The 13749-nt window shown below is 40.0% G+C and overlaps 1 protein-coding gene across 3 annotated transcripts in view; it reads right to left on the bottom strand.

Moving 5' to 3' along the window:
- Positions 1-13749, bottom strand: part of COL9A1 (collagen type IX alpha 1 chain) — a 198958-nt gene that overhangs the window by 54718 nt on the left and 130491 nt on the right. The window contains exons 10-18 of one of the 3 annotated variants that reach the window (XM_055113856.2): positions 12921-13004; positions 12083-12103; positions 10575-10649; positions 10188-10223; positions 9996-10058; positions 3901-3954; positions 3232-3267; positions 1260-1283; positions 850-903 (exon numbers count right to left, since the gene is read on the bottom strand). In XM_055113856.2, the coding sequence (XP_054969831.2) occupies positions 850-903; positions 1260-1283; positions 3232-3267; positions 3901-3954; positions 9996-10058; positions 10188-10223; positions 10575-10649; positions 12083-12103; positions 12921-13004 (447 nt within the window). Of the gene's footprint in view, positions 1-849; positions 904-1259; positions 1284-3231; positions 3268-3900; positions 3955-8460; positions 8794-9995; positions 10059-10187; positions 10224-10574; positions 10650-12082; positions 12104-12165; positions 12481-12920; positions 13005-13749 lie in introns of those variants that run through there. The other 2 variants (XM_057302539.2, XM_055113857.2) reach the window with 2 other exon arrangements.

The raw sequence follows: 13749 nt of genomic DNA on the forward strand, positions 1-13749 counted from the left end.
GACTCTTGCAAGTGCTGTTCACCCACAATCTATCACTTGGTCTGTCACTGCACCTCTTGCAATGGGTCAGAAAATCAAAGAAAGCTACATCGAAGTAAACCGTTCAGATGAAAATGGGTTCCAATTACTCTTAACATCCAATGTTTACTATTGGCACATTTTCCTTCTTGATGTTCTGCCATAAAGAGTCGGAAGCACCTCCCAATTATTTTAACTTTACAATCATTTCATATTCATTCACTTGTTCACTAAATAAATTTGCAAACAGTAAGCACATGTAGAGGAACAAACAAGGTATATGATACATGGCTCCTTCCCACAGTGAGTTTACAATTACGCACCTTCACATAACATCACTATGTCAACGTTTTTGAAATGTTTACTTAATATCAATATGAAGCATTTTACATGACACATTTTTTATGAAGCCCAGCTCTTTAATGTTAAAAGTTAAATTTTGTTGGCTGAATTATAATTTAATGATCCTAACATAAATACACATGGTAATAATTTTAGGCTATTCACTTTTATTTCATGCAGGGAGCCTAATACAAAAGCCACTAGACTCCAGTCCTGGCTGAGAGTCTGTAAAATGAGGACGACACTCTCTTACTTGACAATCTGGAAGTTGGGAAGAAAAGTTTAGCTGAAAAATTTAGGAAAAAATTAAAATCACTCTGCAAAAATTATTATTATTCCTGGTTCACATCAATATTATAAACGGGAATGAAATTCATCTGCCATGTTTTGGTTTGCAAGTGGAAATGTACAGTTAGGGTAATTTGCTTTCCCAAGTAACATCTTCTATTAAATCAGCAAACGTCTATCAAAGTGCACTGTGGTACTCACAACAGGTCCTACACGGCCAAGCTCTCCAGGGAGTCCTGCTGTCCCAGGAGGACCCTGAAGTCAACAAATCAAAGCAAATGGTCATTTATGAATATTTTTACAATCTATCATACATGATATCAAATATGATAAATAATAGAATTACATTTCTGTATTAGCTTTGGTTTCCAATGATACAATAACTCATTTGACCAAACTTTAATTACTTAAGATACAGCAGAAATTTCCTAAATTAATAAATATTTTGTTTAGCAGAATAAGGGTGTTATCCTTAGTAGCTACCTAAGATCTTGCAGGTAGAACACTGTAAACACCACTGAGTAGACCGTTAGTAGGAGAATAAGGTGGGGATTTGAGAAATAGGACATTTTTATAGACTGCGTAAAAATAAATGATGAAGTGATACTTACAGGGGGTCCAGGAATACCACGGCCCTAAAAGAGTACAATAAAAATGTTTATAGCTTGAGGTTTATACTTAGTATAAATATGAATGTAGACATAACTCAGTTAAAATAAACCATAAACTCTATTACTAAAAATGATGCTCATTCTAAAGAAAGCACTGAATAAAGAAAAGCAAACATGTCTCTGCTTCTACAGGAAGCAGAAGCTTATTTCAGCTCCTCTAACATTCCTTTGATGTCTATGCTAACTGGGATTTTTCCAAACTTTTTTTTTAAGGAAATCAAAGTAAAGAAGCCTTCCATGCTTGCCCTCAGGAGAACTTACCATAACTCACAAAGAGGTGCATCACAACTGGAGAGTTTACAGATTTTATTCATTTGTAGCGTTTTATAGGAAACCTACATTAAAAGCATTCTAGTTTTACAATCTATAATAAATTATGTTTAGAAGTTCCCCAAACAAACATTCAGCACAGAGAGGCAGGGACAAAAAAGGGTCAGAAACACACCTCCCTTTCGAAAGGTTGGGCTATATTTTCAGACACTGAATCCAGTAGATATTGAAAATAAAATGGTGTCACTCCTGAAGTAACCTACAATGGGATGCTAATTTAATATGTTATATTTGATTTTTAAGATAGTCATTCTATTTTCTTCTTTACATTTATATCTCTTTAGCAACACCAAACTTTACATAATCAAGGATTGAACCACATCTTATTCATCTTCCTAGCCCCAACTCCTAGCACAGGGCCTAGCATATAACAAAACCTAATAATATGCTTGCTGAAATTAAAACTGAATATCAGCTGCCTAGATCTCTATTCTCTCTCTTTAATTTCGAAGTTCAATTTTTTCCCCTTGGGATTTCTCATTATTCTTTTCTCTCCTACATTGGTTAGAATGGTTTTTATTCACAGCTGTCTGTGATATGATATTCATGTTAGCATTTCACTCCAGACTGGCTTTTCTAAAATATGCATATACCAAGCATCCCATGGAATCAATGCACTGATAATGATATTATTATTTCTAATTAGTTGGACAGGAAAAACAAGCAAGAACTTCACATGGACAGTATGTTTTAATAATCAGTGGGATTTTAAAAGGCATTCCTGGAAAAAGGACTCCAGTTTGAACACTTTAATACATAGGTCAATTCAGGAAATAAGGGTTGTGTTTGAAAACACCAAAGTAATCAATAAGTTATTTCATTGTCAGAAACCTAGATGTTCAACAAATTTCACTAAACAAAAAGGCATCTCTATAAATTGTTGAGATTAAGAGTTGAGTTGAAAAATATGGGAGAAAGGCCAGCAAGCTCTTCACTTCTGAAAATAGGCTTATAATGGAAAAGTTGACATGCTGAAATATGGCAAAGAAAATAGCACAAATAGGAAAAAAGAAGAAAAAATACAGATTAATGACAAGAGTAAAAGTGGAACAAAGAGCAAAATAGATAGGAAAAGCAGCCTAAGAACCTGGTCTTCATATATACAAATAACACACACCTGCCACATTGTGCAAATGCAGAAAAAGACTAGCCAAGGAATCAGGCAAGTGATAATATCTGATTAGTCGATATTTCATTAGAGATAAAAACAGTTGTGAAGAATGTGGTGTGATACCATGGTCTAAACATTGAATACTTAGATTTGCTGTTGTTATGCAAGAAGTGTTTTCTACCATGGCAGGTAAAGAGGGAATTGTCTGCTGGGAAATACCACCTGCAAATAGAATATATATTTTCTACTGTACATTCAAACTTCTCTAAAATTTTTCCACTCATAGTAGGAATGCTTACCATACCAGATGTCATCAACTTATTTGTCATGTATATTATGCAGAAAACTGCACATGTACCCTAAAACTTAAAGTATAATAATAAATAAATAAATAAATAAAAAGATTTCACAATGGCAGAATTTTACCTAAAGATAGGAAATTTTCAATTCTGTAGCTTTACATTTACTTACTGGAAATCCACGCGATCCAGGCACACCAGGTTCTCCCTAAAAATAAAAATATTTTCATTGTACTGACCTTTCATATCATGAATATGTAAATGTGAAAACTGCATAAATATTGAAAGCATTAAAACACCCCATTATGGTGGTTTTTTTTTAATTTCCAACTTTTATTTTAAGTTCAGGGGTACATGTGCAGGATGTGCAGGTTTGTTACATAGGTAAACATGTTCCATGGTAGTTTGCTGCACAGATCATCTCATCACCCAGCTATTAAGCCTGGCATCCATTAGCTATTCTTCCTGATGCTCTCCCTCCTCCCACCCCCTATTTTCTGACAGACCCCTGTGTGTGTTGTTCCCCTTCATGTGTCCATGTGTTCTTTTTATTCAGCTCCCACTTATAAGTGAGAACATGCAGTATTTGGTTTTCTGTTCCTGCGTTAGTTTGCTGAAAATAATGGCTTCCAGCTCCATCCACGTCCCTGCAAAGGACATGATCTTGTTCCTTTTTATGGCTGCATAGTATTCCACATCATGGTGTTTTTAAACACAATTTTAGTTGAACGAGTGCATTTTAGATGCTTCATAACTTAATGTTAGTTGGCTTGCAAACACTACAATAAAATTATACTTCAGCATTTTCGTACTAGCAATTAATGCCAGATGGCTAACTTACTTTTTGTCCCTTTGGCCCAACGGAGCCAGGGGATCCATCAGGTCCTGTTAATCCCTAACAGAGCAAGACAATGATGTTAGAACTATCATAACATCCTTAGGCAAACCACTAAGTAGAAAACTTTCATTTTATTTATTAATCATCTACAGGATGGTTACATAAGTATGATGCAAATATTTATAAAGAAATACCTTACTATAGTCTTACTCAAAAGTAAAGATTAACATAAGATCTGCCTGTTGTGGTTATTTCTTCTTGATAAGTTGTATCATACTCCTAACTTCCTGCTAACTGCATTGTTTATCACAGGGTTCAATAATTCAGTGTTTTTTGTCTCTGCTTTGGAAAAAAAATGCAACATAGCAATTACAATGTTGTAATAGCTAAGACTGGTGGGTCTTGGTTCTGCCATTTACTCAGGTTTATTTACCTCCTTTACTTCATTTATGAAACAAAAATACTATGTATCTCTCTACAGGACAATAATCTCTTTCTACATGACAACAATGTCTTGAAAGTCAATAAAATATTTCCTCAATAAGAATTAAACACAATCTCATTATTGCCTTATAGCCACTAACAGCCCCCTAGCCATCTTCTAGCAATGACAATTGCTTATCAAAGAATATTAATTCTTAAAGTAGAAACATTTGAAAGCATGCATGTTTCTACATTATTTTTCTTAGTAAAAATAGCTATGATTAAGTATATATGTTCATGTATGCCACTCGGTATGTAAAATTTAAGCCTATTATTATAAACCACATTTATAATTATCATATTTAATACTAAAGCAGTTATTAAATACATATTCTAAACGTTCTCATTTTCCCTACTACTACTTACTTTATCATCATCCTCAATATAAAATACGTATTAAAGAATGATAATATCACATATATACAAGAATTTCCATATTTGGTAAAGATACATTTCTATTTTTAATTTTTTTCTTTGCTCTTTGACACTTTCAGATGCTGTCATTTACAATGTAATCTTGAAATTATACCTTCCTAAAGATAAATATGATATATATGTGTGTGCATATACATACATGCCTATATAAGTATCTTATAAACCCTTTCTATTATCAAGATTTTGAAGAAGACCCAAACAATATTAATTGACAGAGGGATCTCTTGAAAAATATGAAAGCCCTACTTAAAAATGGATCACCAAAATTCACATTTAGTCTGTCATGGTCTGAATAAACATCCATAAAATTCCTTCACATAATTCATATAGAAAACTAGTTCAGTGGCCACCATTTTTACATTTCTCTACCTTAATTAATTTTCCTAACAATGTCACAGAGTGAATCAAATAGAAAAAAGTGAGTTGAAAATGTTAATTACTGGAAATTTACCAAAGAAGAAAAATATTAAACACACACAAAAGAACTTTTGACAGACTGCCTTTGATTTTCAATAGCCCTAGTCTAATTACAACACCGTAATTTGGGAACAAACCTCAACATGATTAGTTGCTAAGCACCTATGGTAATGAAATGTTTGCTTTGGCATTTCACAAACAAACTATACATCCAGGAGCACTCTCTGGATGCACATATGGCATGTAAATTTTATAAACCTCTGGGCATATTTAACTAACTGATCCTCTAATTCTCACTTAATGCATAAACCCTCCCAGACCAATTCTGTTCAATTTTCATACACACAGTCAACTAACACTCTTCAACCTGTGACTGGAATAACTGACAAGATTGGAGGACAGTAACTATAAAGCAGAACCAAGTAAATAGTTGGATAACCTGGAAGCTGTTTTTGGGTTACTTCATATTAAAAATATCCTCCATAAGACATGCTAAATTATGTCAATCACTGGAAAGTTCTTTGAATTAAGTTGAAAATGGATTCTGGTGTCAGATGTTACAGTAACACCTGTTATGAAATAACTATGCAGAAAACCATAAGCTCCATGAGGACAAGAGTCACATGTCCATTACAGTCCTAACATGTTGCCCTGGCATCTCACCACTCAAGATGTGATTACTGCATACAATAAGTTTAAGGAAGCCTTCCAGTTGGCAGGATATTACACTTGTTCCTCCACAACATCTTTATATTCAGCTCAAATCCTGATCCTACTACTTAGCAGCTGTGGAATCATGGGCAAGGTCCCTAACTGCACAGTGTTCTAGATGCTGTTCCTCATTGAGAAAAGGTCCTACAAACAAACAAACCAAATCTAGGTATTAACCACAGCACTGTATTTCTCATCCTCATCACATTTCTTCAATGCCTGAATATTTGCACCTACACTGATCTTTTAGAATAATTTCTTAATAACTCACAATTCTAGTTATAAAGCATCTGCCACAGATAATAGTTGTATACATTCAGAAAATACAAAGCACCTAACCTCTGCCTGTAAAAATTATCACAGTTTAGCTATAATTCTTATACTTTATTCTAATTCCTCTTCTGCTTATCTCATATGGGTGTTATAAGAAAGAATAAAATACTGTTTTTAAAGGTCTCTCTGAGCATGTCACAACAAATAGTACATATAAAAATATCTCTATTAATATAATTGCTGAGAACAGCACAGTTGTCCTAAGGTTAGGACCAAGTTCTGTCTTATCTAATTTTACATGTCCATAAGCCAAAAAAAAAATCAACTTAACCTGAAAAAAGGGCAGATTTGAGTTGAAATATACAGACCACACACATAATACATACATAATTTTCAAAATCCAGTTTGCAATAAGACCTCCTAATTCTTATTTCAAAGAAATAAAAGAAGAAAACATTACCAGTAGCAGAAAAAAGTGCCTTCATATGAATATTCATACAGACAAACTTCTATACATTATAACATTGAAGCTGACTGTGTTCTGAACTTCATGTTACTCTTTGGCAGAGAAAACCAGTCCTCAATGGAGATTTCCTTCCAGTATTCTGACAGCTCAGCTGGTAGGACTCAAGGCTTACTTCTACAAGCATGACTGCTATGACTCATTTACATTTTCTGCCAAAAATCCATTCAATGAACACTGAACAGGGTTCCTTTCTGATTCTTTCAACCATCATCCAATTAACCATTTTTTAACATTATCAAAAAATAAGCCTTGTAATGACCCAAAGAGCAGAAGACGAAATGATTCGAGGTTTAAGGTCCTACCAGCACACTCAGGTTCATCTACCAAGAAAGGACTGTTGAAGCTCTCCTACTTACTTAGCTCCCCTATGGCCAAGGACAAACAAACAGCAAATTCTGACCCAGTTACTGCATTTCATTATTCTCAAAGATATCCATTCTCAATTTAGAATAAAAGATTTTTTTAATGTCAAATCAGTCAAAGAGTGGAATAAGAAAACTTTATAGTTCCAGATGCCTCATGTGGCTTAAATTCAAAAGTCAGGGAATATAAAACAAACCAATATTTATAAGTAATTATAAAATATCTATTACAAATGGCTGTTATTATCCATATCATTCTTCTTGATCGGTGACTTAGGTACTAAAAATTCACTATCACTTTTTCTCTCTGTTCTCGCTATTCTCTCTCATCTATTAAGATCGTCACTTGTATTCGCATGAGGCAGAATTGCCTGGGGAGTCTAAAAATCAAGAAATCTGGACTATTTTGTTATCTTAGCTACTAAATAGCTCTCTGGGGAAACCACTTGTCTTCATAATTATTGTTTCCTTATTTATGGAAAGTAATATTAGACTAATCTACTTTCCAGGTTATTGTTGGTTAAAAGAAATGTTTGTGGCAGTGCTTGAGGAAAAAGTTCTGTGTAAATGCAAATAGTATAGTTAATTTTTCCCCAAGATCTAGAAAATGCCTAAAATACTGGCAGATACAGGGATTTCCTTTTTTCTCCCCTTTCCTATCTTTCTCTTTTGCTTTCCTCTCCTGTCTCAGCAGACTAAATGTGCTCATCATTTTTTCCTTGAGGTCAAAGTTCAATAATTTAAGGCAGCTTAATCTTTTATGTCTTTTAATATTTGAAATCTGGTTTATGCTGCACTGTGGGTCTGCAAATATAGACAAAGAAAAATTTACTTGAAATTGCTTTCTATGTTGTACTTCTAAAAATTTCAAAGCACTTTCATTTGTTTATCCAAAATTTCTGTTAGAGTGGGGAAATTACTTTATAAGCAAAATCAAGGATTGTCTTTATGACACCATGGTATAAGGTAAAGAGAAGAATTTGTTGAGTAAGCTACAAAAGCACTATTAAATTGGGGGACAGATAAGTCTAGCTTTCTGTCTGACATTATATTGCCGTTTAATTAATAGCAAGACAAGGATTCAGATGACCCATTTACGCTTCAATTACCAAAATAAATTTTTGAAATACAAAATAAATATTTTATTTACCAAAATAATTTTTTTAATTTAGTCAGAAATTTTCTTTTCATCCAAAACTAAAGGCTGATTGAAATTTCAAAGGAATATAGAAATAAATTCAAGCTACATGAGGCTACCAGTTTGTTCAGTAGCCTTGCATTTGTCAGACTCTTTTTATTATGGTATGACAATTTCGAGTAATTATAGATGTTCCAAAGAGTTTGATTGCCAACAAGTTATATTATTTCAGTTCATATTACATTAATACAAACGCTTGTTTGAGATTCAGTTTTTACTATCTAAATATTAGTCCTTAGGTGCCTCCTGTACTGCTAATTTGCATACACAGAAAGTTCAAACTAGGGGCTTTGAAATGTAAACCAAGATCTATTTCCTAAAATACTATGGGTGAAACCCCATCTCTACTAAAAATACAAAACTTAGCAGGGCATGGTGGAGGGCACCTGTAATCCCAGCTACTCAGGAAGCTGGAGGCTGAGGCAGGAGAATCGCTTGAACCCGGGAGGCAGAGGTTGCAGTGAGCCGAGATCGTGCCATTGCACTCCAGCCTGGGCAACAAGAGCGAAACTTCGTCTCAAAAAAAAAAAAAAAAAAAACACACACACACACACACACACATACAAAAACGCTAAATAGTATAGACACAGTATAAACAAACACATTCATTATGGGAATCCTGACAAAGAAAGCACACCTTAATAACAGTAAAAATCCAGTTATTTATTTTTCTTTCAAAATGAAGGATATGTCTTAAACTGTAGTCAAAAATTCTTGGAAATCATAATTATAGGTTTTTGAGTGCTTTCTTTCATTTAGAAAAGTCTTTAGTTTTTGGAAAACACATAAAGTGGTAACTTGAAGAGTAACTTGAGTGATGCACCATGGTATGCTAAGAACAGACGCCATTTCTTACTTCACTTCATATTCCAGGGACAAAGTCAAGGACTGGTCTGTAGTGGGTCCTTATTACATATTGTTAGAATGCATGGAAAGAGGAGAAGCTGAGAATCCTGAAGTCATTTTACTCTGAAGAAGTATTATTTAGTGTTAGGTTTACCATATAAGTCAGCATTTGATGGAGATGTGGGTAAACTGGAGAAAGCCTGCTGGTTCTCAATCTTCATACAGTCCCAGCCAGCTCATTTCTGCCAGTAATGCCAGCCAGAAAAACTCCATGGAAAGACGAAAATCTAGTTTTGAATTTCTAAATTCCCCGCACATCCCCACTCACTTCAAGTGCATCTTTCTTTTTCACATTCCTTGGGATTTAGGAGTGCTCTGGCCCTTTGCCTACCTGCAGGATCTTTTTCTAAATTAATGCAGGGAGTGCCGGTGAAAGAGCAAGGGCGAAGGCTAGCTTCCAGGAGCCTGCCAGTGGGCTCACAGCAGGTAAGCCGAAGCCAGTACAATCTACTGCCATCCGTACCCCCTCTGGCCCCAGTGGGGCTGAGAGTTCACAGCGTGCACTGTGAGGTCACGGTTAGAGACAGGAAGCCAGTACCCGCTGCTGTTTTCTAGGAGGAGGAAATGCCAACGCCTCCTAGAGAGAGGTATCCTCACCTTCACAAGTCCTTTTGCAAAAGCTGCCAGTTCCACGATCAATCAGGCGCTGGCAGGAGGCCAAGTTTAGAGCCACAGCGCGTTCTCTCTCTCTCTCTTTCTCTCTCTCCCTCCCCCCCCCAAAACACACACTTACGCGTACCCACCACACACCCCAGGCTGGGCGCCCTCCCAGCACTCGCCTACTCACATCAGCGCCAGGTGTGCCAGGCTTGCCTGGAGCTCCTGGCTTTCCCGGTTCACCTGCAGGACCCTGAGCAGGGGGAGAAGGGTGCGGGGGCAGGAGAGAAAAAGGTGCAAAGTTGAGACCCTTCAGAAACAGGGGGCTGCAAAACACGTCTAAAGGAAGGAAGTGGAGTGCCATATGCTCCAATCAACTTACCGGGGGGCCCGGGGGGCCCTTAGGACCTCGGTCACCCTGGAGGGGTAGGAGAAAAAGAGAGAGCAGTCTATGAGCGGGATAGGCTGAGGACCCCACTGGGACAATCCCAGGAGAGCTCACTTCACAGATGGGGATGGTGTAAGGGTCAAACGTGGAGGTTCATGACCAACAGGGACAACAGAGACACCTCTCCCTCCAAAAATCCCCGGGTTCCTAGGATCCTACCCCCAACTCTCGCCCATGTCTGATCCTGCCTTTAAGTGGGGTGGCAGGAAGGGGAGACCCTGGTCCTCTCTAAAAAAAAAAAAAAAACCCACAGGAGCCCTGGGAAAAGAATAGGAAAGGGCAGGACTGGGGAACAGAGGTGGCCTGGAGATAGAAACTTACGTCGATGCCATCGATGCCTGGAACTCCAGGGGGGCCCGGAGGCCCGGGAGGACCCTGCTCACCCGGGGGACCTCTCTGGCAAAAATAGCAGACATAGGTTAGTGGAGCACATCGGGCAACAGGGAGCAACTGAGCGCGGTGCCCTGAAGCCCCCGCCTCCGTGGGGTAAAAGTTACCTTCCAGAGGAGGCCGGGTTTTGCAACCCAACGCAAAAATGTCTCAGACCTCCAAGCAAGCGCAGCTTTGGTCTCCGCCATATTCTAATGAGCTAAACTGTGGGGCTAGAGCAGGATTGACGCCCCCAAGGTTGGGGGAGGCTTCACTGGTTCTCACCTCTGCAGAGTGCATTAAACCCAGGAGGAGTTGTGGAAAAGGAAGGGTCTAACGCCTTTGTATCCTCAAAAGGATTCAAAAATGAAAATGGGGCTCATTCGATACCTCGATTTATCAGTCATTGCAGGTCAGTGTTTTGGCCAGAATGGAACAGCCAAGAACAGAGACTCCACACCAGGATCTTTGTCCAGTAGAATGGGGAGGTGGGGCGTACACTTGAGGAAAAGATTTGGGAGGAGTAGGGCAGGGCAGCCTTGAGACCAGTGCCTGGCCTCATTTCAGTTTTACCTGCAGTGACACTCCCTCAGTCCCTTGAATTAGGTCTTTGCATCTCACTTCAAAATTACACCAAATTTCAGACTGACCCTGGGGCGTGACCCCTTTTATCGCTTGCAAACAGCTGCGTTTTGATGGTGCTAGAGGGAATGCTGGCGTCTGAAATAGTATAAACGTGTTGCTTAGGGAATGTGGGGCTGTTTTTACCCTTCTGAATTAAAAAAAGAAAAAGAAGAGACTCTTTCATCAAGGAAAACTTTGTTTTTCTAAACTCCAACGACCAAACAGGTTACAATGGGGTCTTTGTAAGTGAAACCTCAAACCTCAGCTGGGCTTATGCGCCCCCGCCGGGTCCTCCCTCGCGCAGGAGGCGGGAGGCGCTGGAGCCTTTGGGAAACTGCTGAAATGCTGATGGGAGCCAGGGCCGCCAAGTTCCGTCCCGGAGCCGCCAGCACCGCTAGCTGGACTCGGGGTTAGTGCAGCTACCGCGGGCTGGAGGAGCGGGAGAGGGAGCGTGCCTGGATTCCCGCCTTTTCCAGCAAGGCCTGCTGTTGACAGTGACCAGGAGGTGGGGCGGGGGAGGGGGTGAGGTGCGGGAAGTAAGAAGCAATAACAGGCTAAGAATTAAACCTCGGTCTCGAGTCACCTATTACCTTCAGCCCCAGAGCCTGCAGTAGGGAGGACCCAGATTGGGGAGGAGCCCCCCTTCCTAGACCAAGGGGTCATCTAGGGCTCTGGACTTCGATAGGACTCGCGGCAGGTGCTCGAGGCTGGAGGAAGCGCGGCTCTGAGAGCCCTGGGGATGCTCCGCGCCTTTCTCACAGCTCCCTCGACCGCTGCGCCCCCACCTGTCCTCGTGTGCGCTTGAAAAATGCAAACACTCCCTGCCCCCAACTTACCTCGTCGGTGGTCTGGCTGGGCTGGAGAAGAAAAGATGGGGAGAAAGTGAGAAAAGCACCCCTCAAACTCGATCGCAACTTACTTGAGCCGCGCACAAGCAGAGCCCCAAGAGCAGCAGCCCCAGGGCCCCGCGGTCCCGCGCAGTCCAGGCCATGCCCGCCGCCCGCCGCTAATCCCTTGGCCCGGCTCTGCAGCCTGCTTCCCCTCTAGGCTTCCAGACCCGCCACTAGCATAGGTGGCACTTCGTCCCTGCAGAAAAAGCACCCCCGGGAGTAGCGGTTGCCAAAGCGTCCAGGCCCGGGAGGCGCGCGCTCCCCCTGTTTATGAATGGCCCCGGAGAGGGTCCTGGGATTGGAGGAGAGCTAGGGGGCAGGGGAGGACGGATAGAATGACAACAGTCGCCCTTAACCCCTTCCCTGCCGCCGCACAGGCGAGGCCTGAGCACGCAGCTCTGCCTCCATCCCATCCACCCCAGTGCAGCTTCTGGCTGTCCTCGGAGACTTCCCGGGTGGCCTGTACCAGTGCTGGCCAGTAGAACTCAAGTGTTCTTGGACATGTTTGAGAGTAAGGGAGGAGGGTCCATAAGCTACCAAAGGGACAACCACACACCCGCAGGTGGTTTCTACCTGCCAGGCTGCAGGTGGTTTCTACTCGCCAGGTCGAAAGTATGAAGTGTACTTCCCTAATATTTCTCTAGTCAGTACAGCAAAGCACAGGCTCTCTTAGCGAAAGAGAGTGGGGAGGAGGGGTGCTGGGGAGGTGGCAAGATGGGAAAGTGGTGAGGTGGAGAGGGTTGAGCTGGGTAGAAGTGGCCTTTGCAGGTAGTCAGGGACTCACCGTTATTCTGGCTGGCAGCTCATGGCAAGTTTCTCTCCTGGGCCGCAGGGGGTCACAATGGATCAGCATCCATTGAAGTTCAAACTGGAGAAAGGTAGTAGACAGTCAGGTAAGGTTTTTTGGACGACTGAAGCTGGTCATTCAAGAGAGAGATGAGTTGCGTCTAATTGTTAAATAATTGGAAATCAACTTGAACTGCTTGAGCACACTGGACCAGCACTCTTGCTTTTCCTTGAATACAAGTTTTCTAATGGAAATGGGTTGGAAGCTTTCACAAGTTTCTCTGATTATTAGGTATAGATGTCTTTAGCTTTGAATTATTTCAGCATACCCCTAGCCTGGAAACAGACCACCAGCACTGACTTTCTATTTCTGTTCTGATGACAATCTCAAGATGTAGAACCTACTAAAATGAGGTTCAGAGAGAACAGAAACGGTCCAAGTCACAAACCAATAAGTGTCAGAGTCTGGGTTGAAACCCAGGGCTATTGAACTCTACAGGGAATATATGCTGTAAGATTTTAGATGGGAGATTAGAGACAGAAAAAAAAAGTGGCAATCAGAAGGACAAGTAGAAGAAAGAAAATCTAGTCTTGGAAAAAATTTGCACACTGGAGAAGATATTCTCCGTGGAGTGGTCACAGCTTAAAATGGAAATGTAAGGACTGAAGATGAAGGTAGTGAGAAGGAAATATAAGACTCAGGAGAAAAAGATATAAAATATTTAATTTTATATAATCTTATTCATTGGTTGAAAAGATGTAACTTTCTAGACACTTGAAATCCAAATGTGTTCTGACAACTTCTTACATTGTTAGCAGGTGTTACA

The sequence above is a fragment of the Pan paniscus genome, chromosome 5, assembly GCF_029289425.2.
Source record: "Pan paniscus chromosome 5, NHGRI_mPanPan1-v2.0_pri, whole genome shotgun sequence".
NCBI classification, from domain to species: Eukaryota; Metazoa; Chordata; class Mammalia; order Primates; family Hominidae; genus Pan; species Pan paniscus.